General features: G+C 51.8%; 1 protein-coding gene across 4 annotated transcripts in view; it reads right to left on the reverse strand.

Moving 5' to 3' along the window:
* The window catches only part of STAC2 (SH3 and cysteine rich domain 2), a 311,435-nt gene that overhangs the window by 146,188 nt on the left and 144,915 nt on the right, over positions 1-20,332 (reverse strand). The window contains exon 1 of one of the 4 annotated variants that reach the window (XM_069634716.1): positions 6,826-7,412. The exons of the other annotated variants lie outside the window; for them this stretch is intronic. Coding sequence (XP_069490817.1) covers positions 6,826-6,849 — 24 coding nt within the window. The 5' untranslated portion in view covers positions 6,850-7,412. Of the gene's footprint in view, positions 1-6,825; positions 7,413-20,332 lie in introns of those variants that run through there. 4 annotated transcript variants of the gene reach the window in all.

A 20,332-nucleotide genomic window follows, 5' to 3' on the forward strand; every position in this document is an offset into this window, starting at 1 on the left:
AACCTTTCAGCTATTCTACATGGTTTAAAAGACACAGTTTATAATGTTAGCACAATTAAATAATTTTCTTTTGTGTTTGTAGTAGCTTCTAATGTAGATGTTAAATGTAGTGGAAACCGGATTTTAAAAAAGGCGAGGTCATAAAAACACTGCTGGATACTGCAAAGCCCGAGGGAGGTGACAGCCTTAGGGTGCCAGCAAAGGCAGCCTGCAAAGTGTACGCTGTACAGCGCGCATTTAATGTACTGCATTAAGGAAGTATTTTGCTTCGTCATAAGGCTGCCAACCTGGGGGCCGCTGCTCGCTCCCGTGCCCCCTGAGGCGCGAGGCCCGTTTGAACCGAAACATTTGAAATGGCTTCCCTCGTGTTGCTGAAGTAGAGCAAGGTAAGGCTCCCCTGCCCTCGTGTGAAAGTTTCCATGACAGTGGCCTTCACCCGTCGCGGCGGGGGGGGGGGGGGATAATGAACGCAGACGGGTCGTCCAGGAAGATGACATTAACCTCTCAGCTCCCTGCACTTGACGTACGCCAGGTCCAGCTTGGCGGCAAGTCGCGCAGGCGCAGTCCTGCCTATTCCGCATTAGCGCGCGCTGCTGCAGAGCAAGAGCTCCCCCACCAGCCCCCCTGCTTCCCCTCGTGCCCGTGGAGTATCGAGCTTAAAGGACACAGAACAGCCCCCGCCTGCCTTTGAAATAAAGCAGCGCCTTCCGCTAATCCCGCCAAATAACTCCTGTCTGGCAGAGTGAACGCCCCGAGTCTAAGTCCTGGCAGCTCCGAGTCCCGGCGCGTGCCGCGCGTTCCAGGCTCCTCGCGCGCTTCCCCTTGTCACCGGGTGGCAGTTCTTTGAAGCTGCACAATTTGCATTTCGTTCGAAAGCAGCTCTTGCGGCGATAGCCCCCCCCCCCTCATTTCCCACTAAGAACATGTCTCTTCCCTCCATGGATTCTCAGAACTTCTACCGTGTGGCTTCTTGCAAGAGAGCCTCCCTGCTAGTCTCTGAAAGGGATGTGTGCGCATCACAACACGTGTCAGCAGGAGGCCTGGGAGAGCCAGGGAATTCGTGGGGAGAGGCGAGCCGGGGCCGACCCTGGGGGCCTGGCCTGGCTGCTCTAAGGCCCCCCCCCCCCCCACAGGAGCCCAGTCAGGGTAATGCAAAACAGGGGCGAGGCCTGTGCCAGCGGCTGGGGGTAAGGAAAGGGTTTGGGCGCGATACCGGACGCTAAAGAGGTTTGGGGCAACAAAAAGGACTTGGGCAAGAAAAGGGGCTGAAGGGGACTGAGAGCAAAAACAACTAGGGGCTAAAACGGATTGGGGCAACAAAGGTTCTAAAGGGTAAGAACAATTGCTAAAGGGGGAAGGGGCAGCTAAAAGGAGCTGGAGAAAGACAAAACGGGTTGAGGTCGAAAAAATGTCTAGGGAGGGGCAGGCACAGCGCCAGTGCTTTTTGAGGGGAGGGTGGGGGCAGGTCAGAATAGCAAGGGGATTGAGTGTCGTAGCAGCAGAAAGAGGTGGTATGCCGTGGCTGCCACCTACCTCATTGTGCTCCATTTCACTTACCTTGAAATCCGCCACCACGGTCCCTGCTTTGGGCAGGCACTGACCAGAGAAGAGGTTCCGGCCAGAGCCTTGGCTACGATCCGGGCCGAACCCCTCCGAGATCTCCCAGCTCTAGTCAGCAGCAGCCGGGACTGTAACAGATAACCTTAAGCATATATGCAGAGCTGCAAAGCCACCACCCCATAACCCCAGCACTCGCCAGAGACACGCTAATGGCCTGATCACTTAGGGTAATCTTCATTACTCCAAGTCCAAGTCTTCCTCGTCACAACCCTTATTCTACGATGTCAAGCATTCTGACCACCTGCCCCTCTCCCCTTCCCTTTCCCCACTCTCCCCCTCCTCCTTGTAAATTGTTCTACATATTGTTGTAATGACTTGTCTCATGTTTGTAAATATGCTTCTCTCACTTTTGTACCTGTTGTTATACTGTAAAGCGCTATATAAATTCAATAAACATAACATAAACATAAACAACCAAGGTTGGTTCCATGAGAAGCCATTAATTTCACACCTGCACGAAAATGTCAAGGCAATGACAAGATGCAGGAGGAAGGCACGGCGGAGAGCTGATCTCTGCTCTGTAACCTTGTAACTGCATGAAAATGTGGCGGCGTGGTAGATCAAGGCATAAACGCATTACGCCTTCCTTTCTTGCATTGACACCCTGATTTACCACTGCACCCCATTTAAAATGAAGTTGACACACGCAAGCACACACACATGAGCACTCTGCACACACTCTCACTCAATCTCCCCCACATATATTAAGGGGTTCATGCTTAACGAGGAGTAATGCAAATTCAATGCGTGAAAGTCATGCGTAAGGCTTTTTCACAGGCAATTTACATTACACCTCATTTTCAATCCTGTGCATGGTGGAGAAGGGGGGTGGATCGTAAATTACCTTTCCATCTCCCCTTTCTCTCTGCCATACAAATACTCCAGTATAACGCAACTGTAGCATCTATGTAACTTGCAATTCAGGGAAACACAATGCCTTTCTGTATCATTATGTTTAAACACCTACCTTGTACCTACCAATACCTATTTAACACTATTTAATCTTGTACTAAGTATATCCCCAGCTAATGGGTCTCGTGTAACTGGATTGTAGCGCCCCGATGCTTGAGGGCTTGTGTGCGCTGTGTAAATGTAAAAAATAAATAAATATTTACGCCAGCATGACATTTTCATTCTGGCGTAAATGCTGTGGATTTCAATGGAATTTGTCTGCATTTTACAGCAGTGAAAAGCAAGCGGAGTCCATAGGAATCGATTGCCAAAAATGCCCCCCATATGTAAATGGCAGAATGTGTTTACTCCGTTTGCACGGCAGAGTGCAAAAGGGTGGGATACAGGCAAATACCCACCACTTTACACTCTCCTTTTGCACTTCTATGTACACATTTTGAAAGTGTAAAGGTAACAGGTCTTGTAGAACTCGAAAATGTGCTCATAAGGCCCTCATTTTCCAAGTCCCAGGAGCATTTAACGATGATTGAAGATCATACGTAATACTTGTACGCGTGCTGTTACTCGTCTTTCACCGGTCTAGGAGATTTTGGAGTTTCTGACAGGCGGAGCAGAGCCACGGGCCAAAATGTATGCGTCTGCCACCCCTATCCTCTCCACCTGTCAGGAACAAATGCTTTTCCGCCTACACCTGATTGGCGGCTTTCATAGGAATACATTGTATGTGCCCTCCACCGTGCGCGCAGGGCAGGGAGACATTTACACTTTTTTTCCCTACAAAGTGCAAATAGTCATTGTATACCTGGGTCTGCCAGGAGGTGCGTTCATTCATTGCACTGGTAATGCAAACAACAACACATGCAGAGGGTACTGCGGTGCACCTAGGTGCACAAAATGGCCGTGCACACTGGGCAGTGTGCATATTATATAAAACGAGACCCTAGATACACATAGACACACCGACCCTGCCCCCCCTGCAAATAGTAAGTGCTCAAACCAACATATACCATTCTCCTAAAAACATTGTCACATGCACAGACGCTCCTGTGTCTCCCTTATTACGTTGTTAAGTGTGCACATGCGCGCACACGCACCTCTCTTTTTCCACTATTAAACACATACTCAGACTGTAAGACATACATGACATAGAGCTTGTGTGGGGGTTTTGGTGTTCATAGAACACCAAGGAGCTTTCCAAGCAGCCGCACTATGCACAACACACAGTATCCATTTATCAACAATACTGCTAACACATTTACAATGTCACTAGTTACTGGTTCTGCGACCCCACAGCACCACAGCACTCCCTTGTGCACCCTCTGCTCAAAAAGCCCTCTGCCGACCCATCCAATCCAGCAAACTACTGCCCTAACTCCATCACTCCTTTCCTGGGCAAACTCCTTGAGAAGTTGGCTATCTCTCAGCTGACCCTCCACACTGAATCTATTGGTTGCTACCATGACCACCAGTCTGGCTTTAGAGCGTCCAGAGGCACGGAAACTGCTCTTCTGAACACCCGTGAAGACCTGCTCTCAAACCTTGACACTAACACTCCTTCTGTCCTCATTCTCCTTGAGCTCTCCTCTGCCTTTGACACAGTCAATCACATCACCCTAGCCGCACGTCAGAGTGATACCCTGGGAATCACTGGTCAGGCTCTGGCGTGGCTAACCTCCTTTCTCTCCAACCGCCCATCCCAGGTGGAACTTGGAGCCTTTCTCTCGACTACAGCTCTCTCTACCTATGGAGTTACCCAGGGATCTAACCTTTCCCCATGGTTCTTCAAAGTCTACATGTGTGCCCCTGGCACGTATGATTGCCACTTTCACCTCCAACTTCCAGTGTTACGCTGATGACACACAACTATCTTTCAGGCTACCCTCGCTCATATCGGACTGTCTGTCCGCTATCCAGTCCTGGTGTGCTGCAAATGACCTCTGCCTCAACGCCAGTAAGACTGAGATTGTTCTCATTGGGACCCCTGCTCCTGCTTTCCCACTTTCACTCTGGCCAGCCTCCCTTGGCTGTGTGCCCGCACCCACCTGCAAGGCAAGAAACCTTGGGGCCATTTTTGACTCCAATCGCTCCTTCTCCTCTCACATTTCAGACATCTCTAAAAAGTCTCACTATCAGCCATACCTCCTCAGAGGTACTCTACCCTCACTCACCTTCCCTCAGTGGCTCACCCTCTCCAGAGCCTTGGTTCTCTCTAGGCTGGACTATTGCAACAGCCTCTTCCTCAACCTCCCTTCTTCAGCCTTGCGCCCTTTGCAACTCATCCAGAACAGAACCGCAAGATTTATCCTTGGGCTCAAGCCCAGAGACAGGATCTCTCCAGCACTGAAATCTCTTCACTCGCTCCCCGTGGCTGCAAGGATCAAGTTCAAGACCCTCTGCATTGTCCACAAGGCTTTCTGGAGCCTGGGACCTACCTACCTGCAATGCTGCTACCTAAATACTGTTCCTCACAAGCCCTCCGCTCATCTACCTCCAACCTTCTGCGAGTGAGCCAGTTCTCCAAGCAGAGATTTGGAGGGAGATCCTTATCCTCAGCAGGTGCCTCCCGCTGTAATAGCCTCCCTGCCACCCTCCGTCTTGAGCCTGATCTTCAGACCTTCCTCTTCTCCTCTTCCTTCTCTCTCTCTCTACCCAGCTCTCTGCCCTCTCCCTCTCCCCCTCCTTTTCTGTACAGCTTGCTGACGGGCCGCCTGGTGTACCTCAGAGTCTCACAGGTCCCTGGCACCCCGCCAGTCCTCTTTCGCACTTGCCTCAGGGCCCTACATCCCACCTCACTCACTGCACTCACTCACTGAGAAACATCCCTAGATCCCCCAACTACCTCTCCCAAAGGATCCACCCCGTCTCCTCTACGAGGCCAACCAGATCACCATCTACTAACATGCTCTCTGTGCAATTAGTAAAAAAAGCCAGAGCAGGCGGATCCAGCTTCCCATATCTCGCACCCACTCACTAGAACACCCTACCTCCCACAATCTGAGGTGAGGCCTCCCTCAGCGCCTTCCGCAAAACCATGAAAACCATCTTATTCACATAAGATGCCTCGCACCAGTTGAATACATCTCATATGTTCCTAATGCATAAACTGTATTGTAATGACTAACTGTACCAACCAAAACATCAGCACTCTGCCTTTTGGAATTCATAATGTACCACTGAAATCCTCTTTTCCTGTAACTAAGCTCTTGCAAGTAACAGCGCCTCAATGCCCATGGGCTACTTGCGCGCTATATAAATATAAATAAATACATAAAAGAGTGGCTCTCTCTACACTTACCCCAGCCTCCACCGACTGTGTGCACTTGCACCTCCACTCCCTGTTATCGTCTGTGCGTCTTCATGATCCGTACGCTCCGTGCCGAAGATTGTCTGTCTGTCCTCCCTTGTCTCCACCCCTTAATTGCACTGCTATAATCTGCAGGACTGCCCTCAGGCCTATTTGTAGTATCTCAAACTGTTAAATGTATCCTACGCACGTACTCTGCCTGTGAAGACGATTATCGCCTCAAGGGCTCTGAGTGACTGTTGCTTTTCCCTCCCACCCTCCTTGAGCGCTTTGAAACACTTGCCTGTGTCTAGGCGCTTTATAAATAAACAATACAATACTATTTAATGGGCACCAAATCCTCATATTCCGAATAAGTGTTGGACCAGTGTATGCAAACACAGCACTGGACTTTAATTCATACAAGACCTATCACAGTTACACAACAGATCTCATACAATCTATGACATCATGTAAACTTTGAGACATAGCAGCCAGTGCTCTACATTAAAAGATGTGTATAGCCACAGTGGGGTAGGTGCAATCAGCAGATGGCACGCTCCCACCCCATGGATACACAACCAGACCACAGGTCAGCAGTTGCGCGGCATGACTTTAACACGCAAGCTATCACGCACCTCCCACCTTCTTCAAACGACACAAGGCAGAGTCCAGCTGTCATGGCTTTGGGAGTAGGACCTGCATCCTATAGCGCAGGGGTCTGCAACCTTTGGCTCTTTGGACCACAATTCCCATGACATCTGGCTATTGACTATGCTGGTTAGGAATGATGGGAGTTGTAGTCCGAAACATCTGGGGAGCCAAAGTTTGCAGACCGCTGCTATATGATGGCAGACTCAATTGCCCGGTGTTCTAGGAGCCCTGCCAGGTGCTATAGAACCGCCTGGATCAGGCAGGAGATGCGGTGTTGTGCCAGAGGTGTGCCATGCTGATCGCCTTAGGGGAAACCAGTGCAGGGAAAGGTACAGCACTAGCCAAGGGCGGCTCACCTTATTGGATATCATGACACACATGTTCTGGTCGGTGCAGGGGGGTATCTCCCTGCGCGTGTATGGTGCTAGGGGTCTCTTCTCAGTGTTGCTTCCCGTTTCTCCTTCGGGAGTATTCCGGACAGCTGCTCATTAGTCAGTTCTGGTCTCGCAGGCTTCTCCTCCGCGAGCAGCACGTGTTCCTGATTGAAATGTAGTGCAGGCGGTTTCTCCCAAGAGAATATCGGTGACGCACTTTTCTCTGAGTGAATACTGCATTAGTGTAGACGGGTTCCCTTCACTAAATGTTAGAGCAGGCAGCTTCTGAGTAGTGAATGTTGATGCGGGTTCTTTTCTCCTCTGAATATGAGTGCAGGTGCGTTCTCCTTAGTGTAGAACGATGAAGACCTTTGCAGTGCAGTGTATCTGTGCAGTGTTTGCAGACACAGGGAGGATCCTCATGCAGTGTCTGTCGGCTTCTCCTTAGCACCCCGAGGTGTCCTGGCGGATGGATCCGAGGGACTGCTGGAAAGGAGGCACGAAGCGTTCTCTTTCTTTCCCTAAACACGTCTTCCTCCAGCCTGCCTGTCGCGATGAAAGGCGGAGCTCCGTTCGGGGAACACGAGCGCGGATGCTGAAGACTTCACCGTAAATGGTAAATTTCCGCACGTTTGTAGCAGGCGCATCGGGACATCGCCTCTGTGGCTTGCGCCTCTTTCACACTTCGGGGAGGCAGCGGCACTTTCCGCCTCCAGTTTCTCCCCTAAACGGCAGCGGCGTTCAACATTCCAGTGCCACGTTTTTTGGGGCGGTTGGAACTAGAATGTCTGCAGAGCTCGCCCCTGGCGACGGCTCCCCTTGGTTTCACGGGACGGCTGGCTGTCACTCATCCTGCGTGACGCCTGTCACTCATTCCAGAGAACAGCATTAGCTTTGCCCAGGGACCGGCCGCACGCAGGGAGGCCTGCCACTCATTCTGCAATGCGGCTGCCGGGACTCATCCGGGTCAGAGGTCACGCGGTCGTGCGCAACGCTCCAGCTCCTTGGAGCACGCAGAACGGCTGCCTGTTTTTGAGGCCGGGAGGCACCGCCAGACTAAGGGAGAGCGCCAGTGGCGCTGATAAACACAACTCTCGATAATTGGGATCGAGTCTCACACCTTGGAGCGTAGTCTCCCTTCAGGCCATCCATAGTGGCCCTATACACTTTAATGGAGTATCACACATTTAGGCTCATTCTGGACCAGTCTCAACGGCCCCACAGAGTTTAAAAGAGCCTCACACATTAGGACACAATCTAACGCCGCCAAGCACAAGAGCCTTATCGACTTTGAGCCAGCCACGCTATCGGCCGGTCTTGATGGCCCCATGGCCAGTATTAAAGCTGCACCTGTTCAGAATGAGTTTCAAATCCAGGCGGTCTCAACTGCCACATTGACTTCAACTGAGTCTTGCACCTTGGACATGTCCATGCTGTGGTCTTAGAGTTAAAACCATGCCTGAGCCTCCCTGTTTAGCCCGGTCGCACTCTCCCGCATCACCGGCAGGCTAACCAGACTCAAAGCGCTGTACTTTACGGATCATGGACTCTTCCCTATGGATAACATACTCCCAAGTTTCTCTGCCAAACCCAAGTAAAGAAGATCGGCACTCAGGAACAGGGTACTTCTGACCTGCAGCCATCCACACCACAGGTTTTGCCACTGTCCCACTTATGACCCCACCTCTTTTGTCTTAGCGCAGTGAGGCCACAAATAGTGGCAAAAGGGCGCTGTACAAGTCCACTTAGATTACGTTAAAATCAAAAAGGCTAAATCAGAGGCGTTGCTGGGGGAAAGGGTTAAGGGGGCTATCTCCCCTGGTCTTTTGGTTGTAGCCCCAGATAGAATCTCAGGAGCTACAACCAAAAGGCTAGCCAGCCCCCAGACCCAACAATTCCGACATTAGCCTAGCCCCGGGTCTTTTCCAGACCTAGCAACACCCCTGGGCTAAACAATGCAAAACGTTTGACTTGAAAGCCATGGGATTGGTGGGGTGCGTATGGAAGACGTCTGACCATCAGAACAATGTAGGTTCTGTCGTGTTCACTGATAGGTCGGGGGTCTCCATTCACAGAAAGAGGGAGCCGTGTTCATGCAGCCTTTACAGACACAGGGAGGATCCTCATGCAGTGTCTGCAGCAGAAGCAGGGCTGTTCATGCAGTGTCTGCAGCAGAGCGAGGGCTGTTCATGCAGTGTCTGCAGCAGAGCGAGGGCTGTTCATGCAGTGTCTGCAGCAGAGCCAGGGCTGTTCATGCAGTGTCTGCAGCAGAGGGAGGGCTGTTCATGCAGTGTCTGCAGCAAAGCGAGGGCTGTTCATGCAGTGTCTGCAGCAGAGCCAGGGCTGTTCATGCAGTGTCTGCAGCAGAGGGAGGGCTGTTCATGCAATGCTTGTAGACAGAGTTAGGGGGCAGAGGGAGTCAAGGTTATCTGTGCAGTGTTTGCAGACACAGGGAGGATCCTCATGCAGTGTCTGCAGCAGAGGGAGGGCTGTTCATGCAGTGTCTGCAGCAGAGGCAGGGCTGTTCATGCAGTGTCTGCAGCAGAGGGAAGGCTGTTCATGCAGTGTCTGCAGCAGAGGGAGGGCTGTTCATGCATTGTCTGCAGACAGAGTTAGGTGCAGATGGAGGCAAGGTTATCTGTGCAGTGTTTGCAGACACAGGGAGGATCCTCATGCAGTGTCTGCAGCAGAGGGAGGGCTGTTCATGCAGTGTCTGCAGCAGAGGGAGGGCTGTTCATGCATTGTCTGCAGACAGAGTTAGGTGCAGATGGAGGCAAGGTTATGTGTGCAGTGTTTGCAGACACAGGGAGGATTCTCATGCAGTCAGTGTCTGCAGCAGAGGGAGGGATATTCATGCAATGTCTGTAGACAGAGTTAGGGTGCAGATGGAGACAAGGTTATCTGTGCAGTGTTTACAGACACAGGGAGGATCCTCATGCAGTGTCTGCAGCAGAAGCAGGGCTGTTCATGCAGTGTCTGCAGCAGAGCCAGGGCTGTTCATGCAGTGTCTGCAGCAGAGCGAGGGCTGTTCATGCAATGCTTGTAGACAGAGTTAGGGTGCAGGGGGAGGCACGGTTATCTGTGCAGTGTTTGCAGACACAGGGAGGATTCTCATGCAGTGTCTGCAGCAGAAGCAGGGCTGTTCAGGCAGTGTCTGCAGCAGAGGGAGGGCTGTTCATGCAGTGTCTGCAGCAGAGGGAGGGCTGTTCATGCAATGCTTGTAGACAGAGTTAGGGTGCAAAGGGAGGCAAGGTTATCTGTGCAGTGTTTGCAGACACAGGGAGGATTCTCATGCAGTGTCTGCAGCAGAAGCAGGGCTGTTCATGCAGTGTCTGCAGCAGAGGGAAGGCTGTTCATGCAATGCTTGTAGAAAGAGTTAGGGTGCAGAGGGAGGCAAGGTTATCTGTGCAGTGTTTGCAGACACAGGGAGGATCCTCCTGCAGTGTCTGCAGCAGAGGGAGGGCTGTTCATGCAGTGTCTGCAGCAGAGGGAGGGCTGTTCATGCAATGCTTGTAGACAGAGTTAGGGTGCAGAGGGAGGCAAGGTTATCTGTGCAGTGTTTGCAGACACAGGGAGGATTCTCATGCAGTGTCTGCAGCAGAAGCAGGGCTGTTCATGCAGTGTCTGCAGCAGAGGGAAGGCTGTTCATGCAATGCTTGTAGACAGAGTTAGGGTGCAGAGGGAGGCAAGGTTATCTGTGCACTGTTTGCAGACACAGGAAGGATTCTCATACAGTGTCTGCAGCAGAGGGAGGGCTGTTCATGCAGTGTCTGCAGAAGAGGGAGGGCTGTTCGTGCATTGTCTGCAGACAGAGTTAGGTGCAGATGGAGGCAAGGTTATGTGTGCAGTGCTTGCAGACACAGGGAGGATTCTCATGCAGTCAGTGTCTGCAGCAGAGGGAGGGCTGTTCATGCAATGTCTGTAGACAGAGTTATGGTGCAGATGGAGACAAGGTTATCTGTGCAGTGTTTGCAGACACAGGGAGGATCCTCCTGCAGTGTCTGCAGCAGAAGCAGGGCTGTTCATGCAGTGTCTGCAGCAGAGGGAGGGCTGTTCATGCAATGCTTGTAGACAGAGTTAGGGTGCAGAGGGAGGCAAGGTTATCTGTGCAGTGTTTGCAGACACAGGGAGGATTCTCATGCAGTGTCTGCAGCAGAAGCAGGGCTGTTCATGCAGTGTCTGCAGCAGAGGGAAGGCTGTTCATGCAATGCTTGTAGACAGAGTTAGGGTGCAGAGGGAGGCAAGGTTATCTGTGCAGTGTTTGCAGACACAGGAAGGATTCTCATACAGTGTCTGCAGCAGAGGGAGGGCTGTTCATGCAGTGTCTGCAGCAGAGGGAGGGCTGTTCATGCATTGTCTGCAGACAGAGTTAGGTGCAGATGGAGGCAAGGTTATGTGTGCAGTGCTTGCAGACACAGGGAGGATTCTCATGCAGTCAGTGTCTGCAGCAGAGGGAGGGCTGTTCATGCAATGTCTGTAGACAGAGTTATGGTGCAGATGGAGACAAGGTTATCTGTGCAGTGTTTGCAGACACAGGGAGGATCCTCATGCAGTGTCTGCAGCAGAGGGAGGGCTGTTCATGCAGTGTCTGCAGCAGAGGGAGGGCTGTTCATGCATTGTCTGCAGACAGAGTTAGGTGCAGATGGAGGCAAGGTTATGTGTGCAGTGTTTGCAGACACAGGGAGGATTCTCATGCAGTCAGTGTCTGCAGCAGAGGGAGGGCTGTTCATGCAATGCTTGTAGACAGAGTTAGGGTGCAGATGGAGACAAGGTTATCTGTGCAGTGTTTGCAGACACAGGGAGGATCCTCATGCTGTGTCTGCAGCAGAGGGAGGGATGTTCATGCAATGCTTGTAGATAGAGGTAGGATGCAAAGGGAGGCAAGGTTATCTGTGCAGTGTTTGCAGACACAGGGAGGATTCCCATGCAGTGTCTGCAGCAGAGGGAGGGCTGTGCATGCAATGCTTGTAGACAGAGTTAGGGTGCAGACGAGGCAAGGTTATCTGTGCAGTGTTTGCAGACACAGGGAGGATTCTCATGCAGTGTCTGCAGCAGAGGGGGGCTGTGCATGCAGTGTCTGCAGCAGAGGGAGGGCTGTTCATGCAATGCTTGTAGACAGAGTTAGGGTGCAGGCGAGGCAAGGTTATCTGTGCAGTGTTTGCAGACACAGGGAGGATTCTCGTGCAGTGTCTACAGCAGAGGGAGGGCTGTTCATGCATTGTCTGCAGACAGAGTTAGGGTGCAGATGGAGGTAAGGTTATCTGTGCGGTGTTTGCAGACACAGGGAGGATTCTCATGCAGTGTCTGCAGCAGAGGGAGTGCTGTTCATGCAGTGTCTGCAGCAGAGGGAGGGCTGTTCATGCCTTGTCTGCAGACAGAGTTAGGGTGCCGACGAGGCAAGGTTATCTGTGCAGTGTTTGCAGACACAGGGAGGATTCTCATGCAGTGTCTGCAGCAGAGGGAGGGCTGTTCATGCAATGCTTGTAGACAGAGTTAGGTGCAGATGGAGGCAAGGTTATTTGTGCAGTGTTTCCAGACACAGGGAGGATTCTCACGCAGTGTCTTCAGCAGAGGGAGGGCTGTTCATGCATTGTCTGCAGACAGAGTTAGGGTGCAGACGAGGCAAGGTTATCTGTGCAGCGTTTGCAGACACAGGGAGGATTCTCATGCAGTGTCTGCAGCAGAGGGAGGGCTGTTCACACAATGCTTCTAGACAGAGTTAGGTGCAGATGGAGGCAAGGTTATCTGTGCAGTGTTTGCAGACACAGGGAGGATCATCATGCAGTGTCTGCAGCAGAGGGAGGGCTGTTCATGCAATGCTTGTAGACAGAGTTAGGGTGCAGAGGGAGGCAAGGTTATCTGTGCAGTGTTTGCAGACACAGGGAGGATTATCGTGCGGTGTCTGCAGCAGAGGGAGGGCTGTTCACACAATGCTTCTAGACAGAGTTAGGTGCAGATGGAGGCAAGGTTATCTGTGCAGTGTTTGCAGACACAGGGAGGATCATCATGCAGTGTCTGCAGCAGAGGGAGGGCTGTTCATGCAATGCTTGTAGACAGAGTTAGGGTGCAGAGGGAGGCAAGGTTATCTGTGCAGTGTTTGCAGACACAGGGAGGATTCACATGCAGTGTCTGCAGCAGAGGGAGGGCTGTTCGTGCATTGTCTGCAGACAGAGTTAGGGTGCAGGTGGAGGCAAGGTTATCTGTGCAGTGTTTGCAGACACAGGGAGGATCATCATGCAGTGTCTGCAGCAGAGGGAGGGCTGTTCATGAAATGCTTGTAGGCAGAGTTAGGGTGCAGAGGGAGGCAAGGTTATCTGTGCAGTGTTTGCAGACACAGGGAGGATTCTCATGCAGTGTCTGCATCAGAGGGAGGGCTGTTCATGCAATGCTTGTAGGCAGAGTTAGGGTGCAGAGGGAGGCAAGGTTATCTGTGAAGTGTTTGCAGACACAGGGAGGATCCTCCTGCAGTGTCTGCAGCAGAGGGAGGGCTGTTCATGCAATGCTTGTAGACCGAGTTAGGTGCAGACGGAGGCAAGGTTATGTGTGCAGTGTTTGCAGACACAGGGAGGATTATCGTGCGGTGTCTGCAGCAGAGGGAGGGCTGTTCACGGAATGCTTCTAGACAGAGTTAGGTGCAGATGGAGGCAAGGTTATCTGTGCAGTGTTTGCAGACACAGGGAGGATCATCGTGCAGTGTCTGCAGCAGAGGGAGGGCTGTTCATGCAATGCTTCTAGACAGAGTTAGGGTGCAGAGGGAGGCAAGGTTATCTGTGCAGTGTTTGCAGACACAGGGAGGATTCACATGCAGTGTCTGCAGCAGAGGGAGGGATGTTCATGCATTGTCTGCAGACATAGTTAAGGTGCAGGTGGAGGCAAGTTATCTGTGCAGTGTTTGCAGACACAGGGAGGATCATCATGCAGTGTCTGCAGCAGAGGGAGGGCTGTTCATGCATTGTCTGCAGACAGAGTTAGGGTGCAGGTGGAGGCAAGGTTATCTGTGCAGTGTTTGCAGACACAGGGAGGATCATCATGCAGTGTCTGCAGCAGAGGGAGGGCTGTTCATGCAATGCTTGTAGACAAAGTTAGGGTGCAGAGGGAGGCAAGGTTATCTGTGCAGTGTTTGCAGACACAGGGAGGATCATCATGCAGTGTCTGCAGCAGAGGGAGGGCTGTTCATGCATTGTCTGCAGACAGAGGTAGGGTGCAGAGGGAGGCAAGGTTATCTGTGCAGTGTTTGCAGACACAGGGAGGATTCTCGTGCAGTGTCTGCAGCAGAGGGAGGGCTGTTCATGCAATGCTTGTAGACAGAGTTAGGTGTAGATGGAGGCAAGGTTATCTGTGCAGTGTTTGCAGACACAGGGAGGATTATCGTGCAGTGTCTGCAGCGGAGGGAGGGCTGTTCATGCAATGCTTGTAGACAGAGTTAGGTGCAGATGGAGGCAAGGTTATCTGTGCAGTGTTTGCAGACACAGGGAGGATTATCATGCAGTCAGTGTCTGCAGCAGAGGGAGGGCTGTTCATGCAGTGTCTGCAGCAGAGGGAGGGCTGTTCATGCATTGTCTGCAGACAGAGTTAGGTGCAGATGGAGGCAAGGTTATGTGTGCAGTGCTTGCAGACACAGGGAGGATTCTCATGCAGTCAGTGTCTGCAGCAGAGGGAGGGCTGTTCATGCAATGTCTGTAGACAGAGTTATGGTGCAGATGGAGACAAGGTTATCTGTGCAGTGTTTGCAGACACAGGGAGGATCCTCATGCAGTGTCTGCAGCAGAGGGAGGGCTGTTCATGCAGTGTCTGCAGCAGAGGGAGGGCTGTTCATGCATTGTCTGCAGACAGAGTTAGGTGCAGATGGAGGCAAGGTTATGTGTGCAGTGTTTGCAGACACAGGGAGGATTCTCATGCAGTCAGTGTCTGCAGCAGAGGGAGGGCTGTTCATGCAATGCTTGTAGACAGAGTTAGGGTGCAGATGGAGACAAGGTTATCTGTGCAGTGTTTGCAGACACAGGGAGGATCCTCATGCTGTGTCTGCAGCAGAGGGAGGGATGTTCATGCAATGCTTGTAGATAGAGGTAGGATGCAAAGGGAGGCAAGGTTATCTGTGCAGTGTTTGCAGACACAGGGAGGATTCCCATGCAGTGTCTGCAGCAGAGGGAGGGCTGTGCATGCAATGCTTGTAGACAGAGTTAGGGTGCAGACGAGGCAAGGTTATCTGTGCAGTGTTTGCAGACACAGGGAGGATTCTCATGCAGTGTCTGCAGCAGAGGGGGGCTGTGCATGCAGTGTCTGCAGCAGAGGGAGGGCTGTTCATGCAATGCTTGTAGATAGAGGTAGGATGCAAAGGGAGGCAAGGTTATCTGTGCAGTGTTTGCAGACACAGGGAGGATTCCCATGCAGTGTCTGCAGCAGAGGGAGGGCTGTGCATGCAATGCTTGTAGACAGAGTTAGGGTGCAGGCGAGGCAAGGTTATCTGTGTAGTGTTTGCAGACACAGGGAGGATTCTCGTGCAGTGTCTACAGCAGAGGGAGGGCTGTTCATGCATTGTCTGCAGACAGAGTTAGGGTGCAGATGGAGGTAAGGTTATCTGTGCGGTGTTTGCAGACACAGGGAGGATTCTCATGCAGTGTCTGCAGCAGAGGGAGTGCTGTTCATGCAGTGTCTGCAGCAGAGGGAGGGCTGTTCATGCCTTGTCTGCAGACAGAGTTAGGGTGCAGACGAGGCAAGGTTATCTGTGCAGTGTTTGCAGACACAGGGAGGATTCTCATGCAGTGTCTGCAGCAGAGGGAGGGCTGTTCATGCAATGCTTGTAGACAGAGTTAGGTGCAGATGGAGGCAAGGTTATTTGTGCAGTGTTTCCAGACACAGGGAGGATTCTCACGCAGTGTCTTCAGCAGAGGGAGGGCTGTTCATGCAATGCTTGTAGACAGAGTTAGAGTGCAGAGGGAGGCAAGGTTATCTGTGCAGTGTTTGCAGACACAGGGAGAATCCTCATGCAGTGTCTGCAGCAGAGAGAGGGCTGTTCATGCATTGTCTGCAGACAGAGTTAGGGTGCAGACGAGGCAAGGTTATCTGTGCAGCGTTTGCAGACACAGGGAGGATTCTCATGCAGTGTCTGCAGCAGAGGGAGGGCTGTTCACACAATGCTTCTAGACAGAGTTAGGTGCAGATGGAGGCAAGGTTATCTGTGCAGTGTTTGCAGACACAGGGAGGATCATCATGCAGTGTCTGCAGCAGAGGGAGGGCTGTTCATGCAATGCTTGTAGACAGAGTTAGGGTGCAGAGGGAGGCAAGGTTATCTGTGCAGTGTTTGCAGACACAGGGAGGATTATCGTGCGGTGTCTGCAGCAGAGGGAGGGCTGTTCACACAATGCTTCTAGACAGAGTTAGGTGCAGATGGAGGCAAGGTTATCTGTGCAGTGTTTGCAGACACAGGGAGGATCATCATGCAGTGTCTGCAGCAGAGGGAGGGCTGTTCATGCAATGCTTGTAGACAGAGTTAGGGTGCAGAGGGAGGCAAGGTTATCTGTGCAGTGTTTGCAGACACAGGGAGGATTCACATGCAGTGTCTGCAGCAGAGGGAGGGCTGTTCGTGCATTGTCTGCAGACAGAGTTAGGGTGCAGGTGGAGGCAAGGTTATCTGTGCAGTGTTTGCAGACACAGGGAGGATCATCATGCAGTGTCTGCAGCAGAGGGAGGGCTGTTCATGAAATGCTTGTAGGCAGAGTTAGGGTGCAGAGGGAGGCAAGGTTATCTGTGCAGTGTTTGCAGACACAGGGAGGATTCTCATGCAGTGTCTGCATCAGAGGGAGGGCTGTTCATGCAATGCTTGTAGGCAGAGTTAGGGTGCAGAGGGAGGCAAGGTTATCTGTGAAGTGTTTGCAGACACAGGGAGGATCCTCCTGCAGTGTCTGCAGCAGAGGGAGGGCTGTTCATGCAATGCTTGTAGACCGAGTTAGGTGCAGACGGAGGCAAGGTTATGTGTGCAGTGTTTGCAGACACAGGGAGGATTATCGTGCGGTGTCTGCAGCAGAGGGAGGGCTGTTCACGGAATGCTTCTAGACAGAGTTAGGTGCAGATGGAGGCAAGGTTATCTGTGCAGTGTTTGCAGACACAGGGAGGATCATCGTGCAGTGTCTGCAGCAGAGGGAGGGCTGTTCATGCAATGCTTCTAGACAGAGTTAGGGTGCAGAGGGAGGCAAGGTTATCTGTGCAGTGTTTGCAGACACAGGGAGGATCATCATGCAGTGTCTGCAGCAGAGGGAGGGCTGTTCATGCATTGTCTGCAGACAGAGTTAGGGTGCAGGTGGAGGCAAGGTTATCTGTGCAGTGTTTGCAGACACAGGGAGGATCATCATGCAGTGTCTGCAGCAGAGGGAGGGCTGTTCATGCAATGCTTGTAGACAAAGTTAGGGTGCAGAGGGAGGCAAGGTTATCTGTGCAGTGTTTGCAGACACAGGGAGGATCATCATGCAGTGTCTGCAGCAGAGGGAGGGCTGTTCATGCATTGTCTGCAGACAGAGGTAGGGTGCAGAGGGAGGCAAGGTTATCTGTGCAGTGTTTGCAGACACAGGGAGGATTCTCGTGCAGTGTCTGCAGCAGAGGGAGGGCTGTTCATGCAATGCTTGTAGACAGAGTTAGGTGCAGATGGAGGCAAGGTTATCTGTGCAGTGTTTGCAGACACAGGGAGGATTATCGTGCAGTGTCTGCAGCGGAGGGAGGGCTGTTCATGCAATGCTTGTAGACAGAGTTAGGTGCAGATGGAGGCAAGGTTATCTGTGCAGTGTTTGCAGACACAGGGAGGATTATCATGCAGTGTCTGCAGCAGAGGGAGGGCTGTTCATGCAATGCTTGTAGACAGAGTTAGGGTGAAGATGGAGGCAAGGTTATCTGTGCAGTGTTTGCAGACACAGGGAGGATCATCATGCAGTGTCTGCAGCAGAGGGAGGGCTGTTCATGCATTGTCTGCAGACAGAGTTAGGGTGCAGAGGGAGGCAAGGTTATCTGTGCAGTGTTTGCAGACACAGGGAGGATCATCATGCAGTGTCTGCAGTAGAGGGAGGGCTGTTCATGCATTGTCTGCAGACAGAGTTAGGGTGCAGAGGGAGGCAAGGTTATCTGTAAAGTGTTTGCAGACACAGGGAGGATCCTCATGCAGTGTCTGCAGCAGAGGGAGGGCTGTTCATGCATTGCCTGCAGACAGAGTTAGGGTGCAGAGGGAGGCAAGGTTATCTGTGCAGTGTTTGCAGACACATGGATGATTATCGTGCAGTGTCTGCAGCAGAGGGAGGGCTGTTCATGCAATGCTTGTACACAGAGTTAGGTGCAGATGGAGGCAAGGTTATCTGTGCAGTGTTTGCAGACACAGGGAGGATTCACATGCAGTGTCTGCAGCATAGGGAGGGCTGTTCATGCAATGCTTGTAGATAGAGTTAGGATGCAAAGGGAGGCAAGGTTATCTGTGCAGTGTTTGCAGACACAGGGAGGATTCACATGCAGTGTCTGCAGCAGAGGGAGGGCTGTTCATGCAATGCTTGTAGATAGAGGTAGGATGCAAAGGGAGGCAAGGTTATCTGTGCAGTGTTTGCAGACACAGGGAGGATTCTCATGCTGTGTCTGCAGCAGAGGGAGGGCTGTTCATGCAATGCTTGTAGACAGAGTTAGGTGCAGATGGAGGCAAGGTTATGTGTGCAGTGTTTGCAGACACAGGGAGGATTCTCATGCAGTGTCTGCAGCAGAGGGAGTGCTGTTCATGCAGTGTCTGCAGCAGAGGGAGGACTGTTCCTGCAATGCTTGTAGACAGAGTTAGGGTGCAGGGGGAGGCAAGGTTATCTGTGCAGTGTTTGCAGACACAGGGAGGATCCTCATGCTGTGTCTGGAGCAGAGGGAGGGATGTTCATGCAATGCTTGTAGATAGAGGTAGGATGCAAAGGGAGGCAAGGTTATCTGTGCAGTGTTTGCAGACACAGGGAGGATTCCCATGCAGTGTCTGCAGCAGAGGGAGGGCTGTGCATGCAATGCTTGTAGACAGAGTTAGGGTGCAGACGAGGCAAGGTTATCTGTGCAGTGTTTGCAGACACAGGGAGGATTCTCATGCAGTGTCTGCAGCAGAGGGGGGCTGTGCATGCAGTGTCTGCAGCAGAGGGAGGGCTGTTCATGCAATGCTTGTAGACAGAGTTAGGGTGCAGGCGAGGCAAGGTTATCTGTGCAGTGTTTGCAGACACAGGGAGGATTCTCGTGCGGTGTCTACAGCAGAGGGAGGGCTGTTCATGCATTGTCTGCAGACAGAGTTAGGGTGCAGATGGAGGTAAGGTTATCTGTGCGGTGTTTGCAGACACAGGGAGGATTCTCATGCAGTGTCTGCAGCAGAGGGAGTGCTGTTCATGCAGTGTCTGCAGCAGAGGGAGGGCTGTTCATGCAATGCCTATGGACAGAGTTAGGGTGCAGATGGATGCAAGGTTATCTGTGCAGTGTTTGCAGACAGATGGTGGACAGTTTATATAGTCTACAAAGAAAAATGGAGGGTAGAATGTGCACTGTTTGCAAACAAAGGGAGAGTTCTTACAGTATCTGCAGACAGAATGGGCACTGTTTGCAAACAAAGGGAGAGTTGTTACAGTATCTGCAGACAGAAGGGACATTGTTTGTGGACAGATGACGGGTTGTTTACACAGTATCTGCAGACAGAATGTGCACTGTTTGCAAACAAAGGGAGAGTTGTTACAGTGTCTGCAGACAGAAGGGGCATTGTTTGTGGACAGATGACGGGTTGTTACACAGTGTCTGCAGACAGAGGGGCATTGATTGTGGACAGATGACGGGTTGTTACACAGTGTCTGCAGACAGAAGGGGCATTGTTTGTAGATAGAGGGTAGGTTGTTACACAGTGTCTGCAGACAGAAGGGACATTGTGGACAGATGACGGGTTGTTACACAATGTCTGCAGACAGAAGGGGCATTGTTTGTAGATAGAGGGTAGGTTGTTACACAGTGTCTGCAGACAGAGGGGACATTGTGGACAGATGACAGGTTGTTACACAGTGTCTGCAGACAGAAGGGGCATTGTTTGTAGACAGATGACTGGTTGTTACATAGTGTCTGCAGACAGAAGGGGCATTGATTGTAGACAGAGGGCGGGTTGTCATACAGTGTCTGCAGACAGAAGGATCATTGTTTGTAGACAAAGGGTCGGATGTTACAGTGTCTGCAGACAGGAGGAGTATTGTTTTTCTAGACAGAATGTGACTTATTACACAGTGTCTACACACAGAAGGATCATTGTTTGTAGACAAAGGAGCGAGTTGTTGCACAGTGTCTGTAGACAGCAGTATTGTTTGTGGACAGTGGGAGAGTTATTGCACAGTGTCTGCAGACAGAAGGGGCATTGTTTGTAGACAGCTACACTGATGGTGGCTGTTATCGTGTCGAGCTACCTCCCAATTTCTAATTAGTGCACAAGATATTTCACTGCCCTAATGTCAAAGGTGGGAGGGAGTGG

This window comes from Ambystoma mexicanum, chromosome 13 (assembly GCF_040938575.1).
Source record: "Ambystoma mexicanum isolate Mex_15411 chromosome 13, UKY_AmexF1_1, whole genome shotgun sequence".
In the NCBI taxonomy this organism is placed as follows: Eukaryota; Metazoa; Chordata; class Amphibia; order Caudata; family Ambystomatidae; genus Ambystoma; species Ambystoma mexicanum.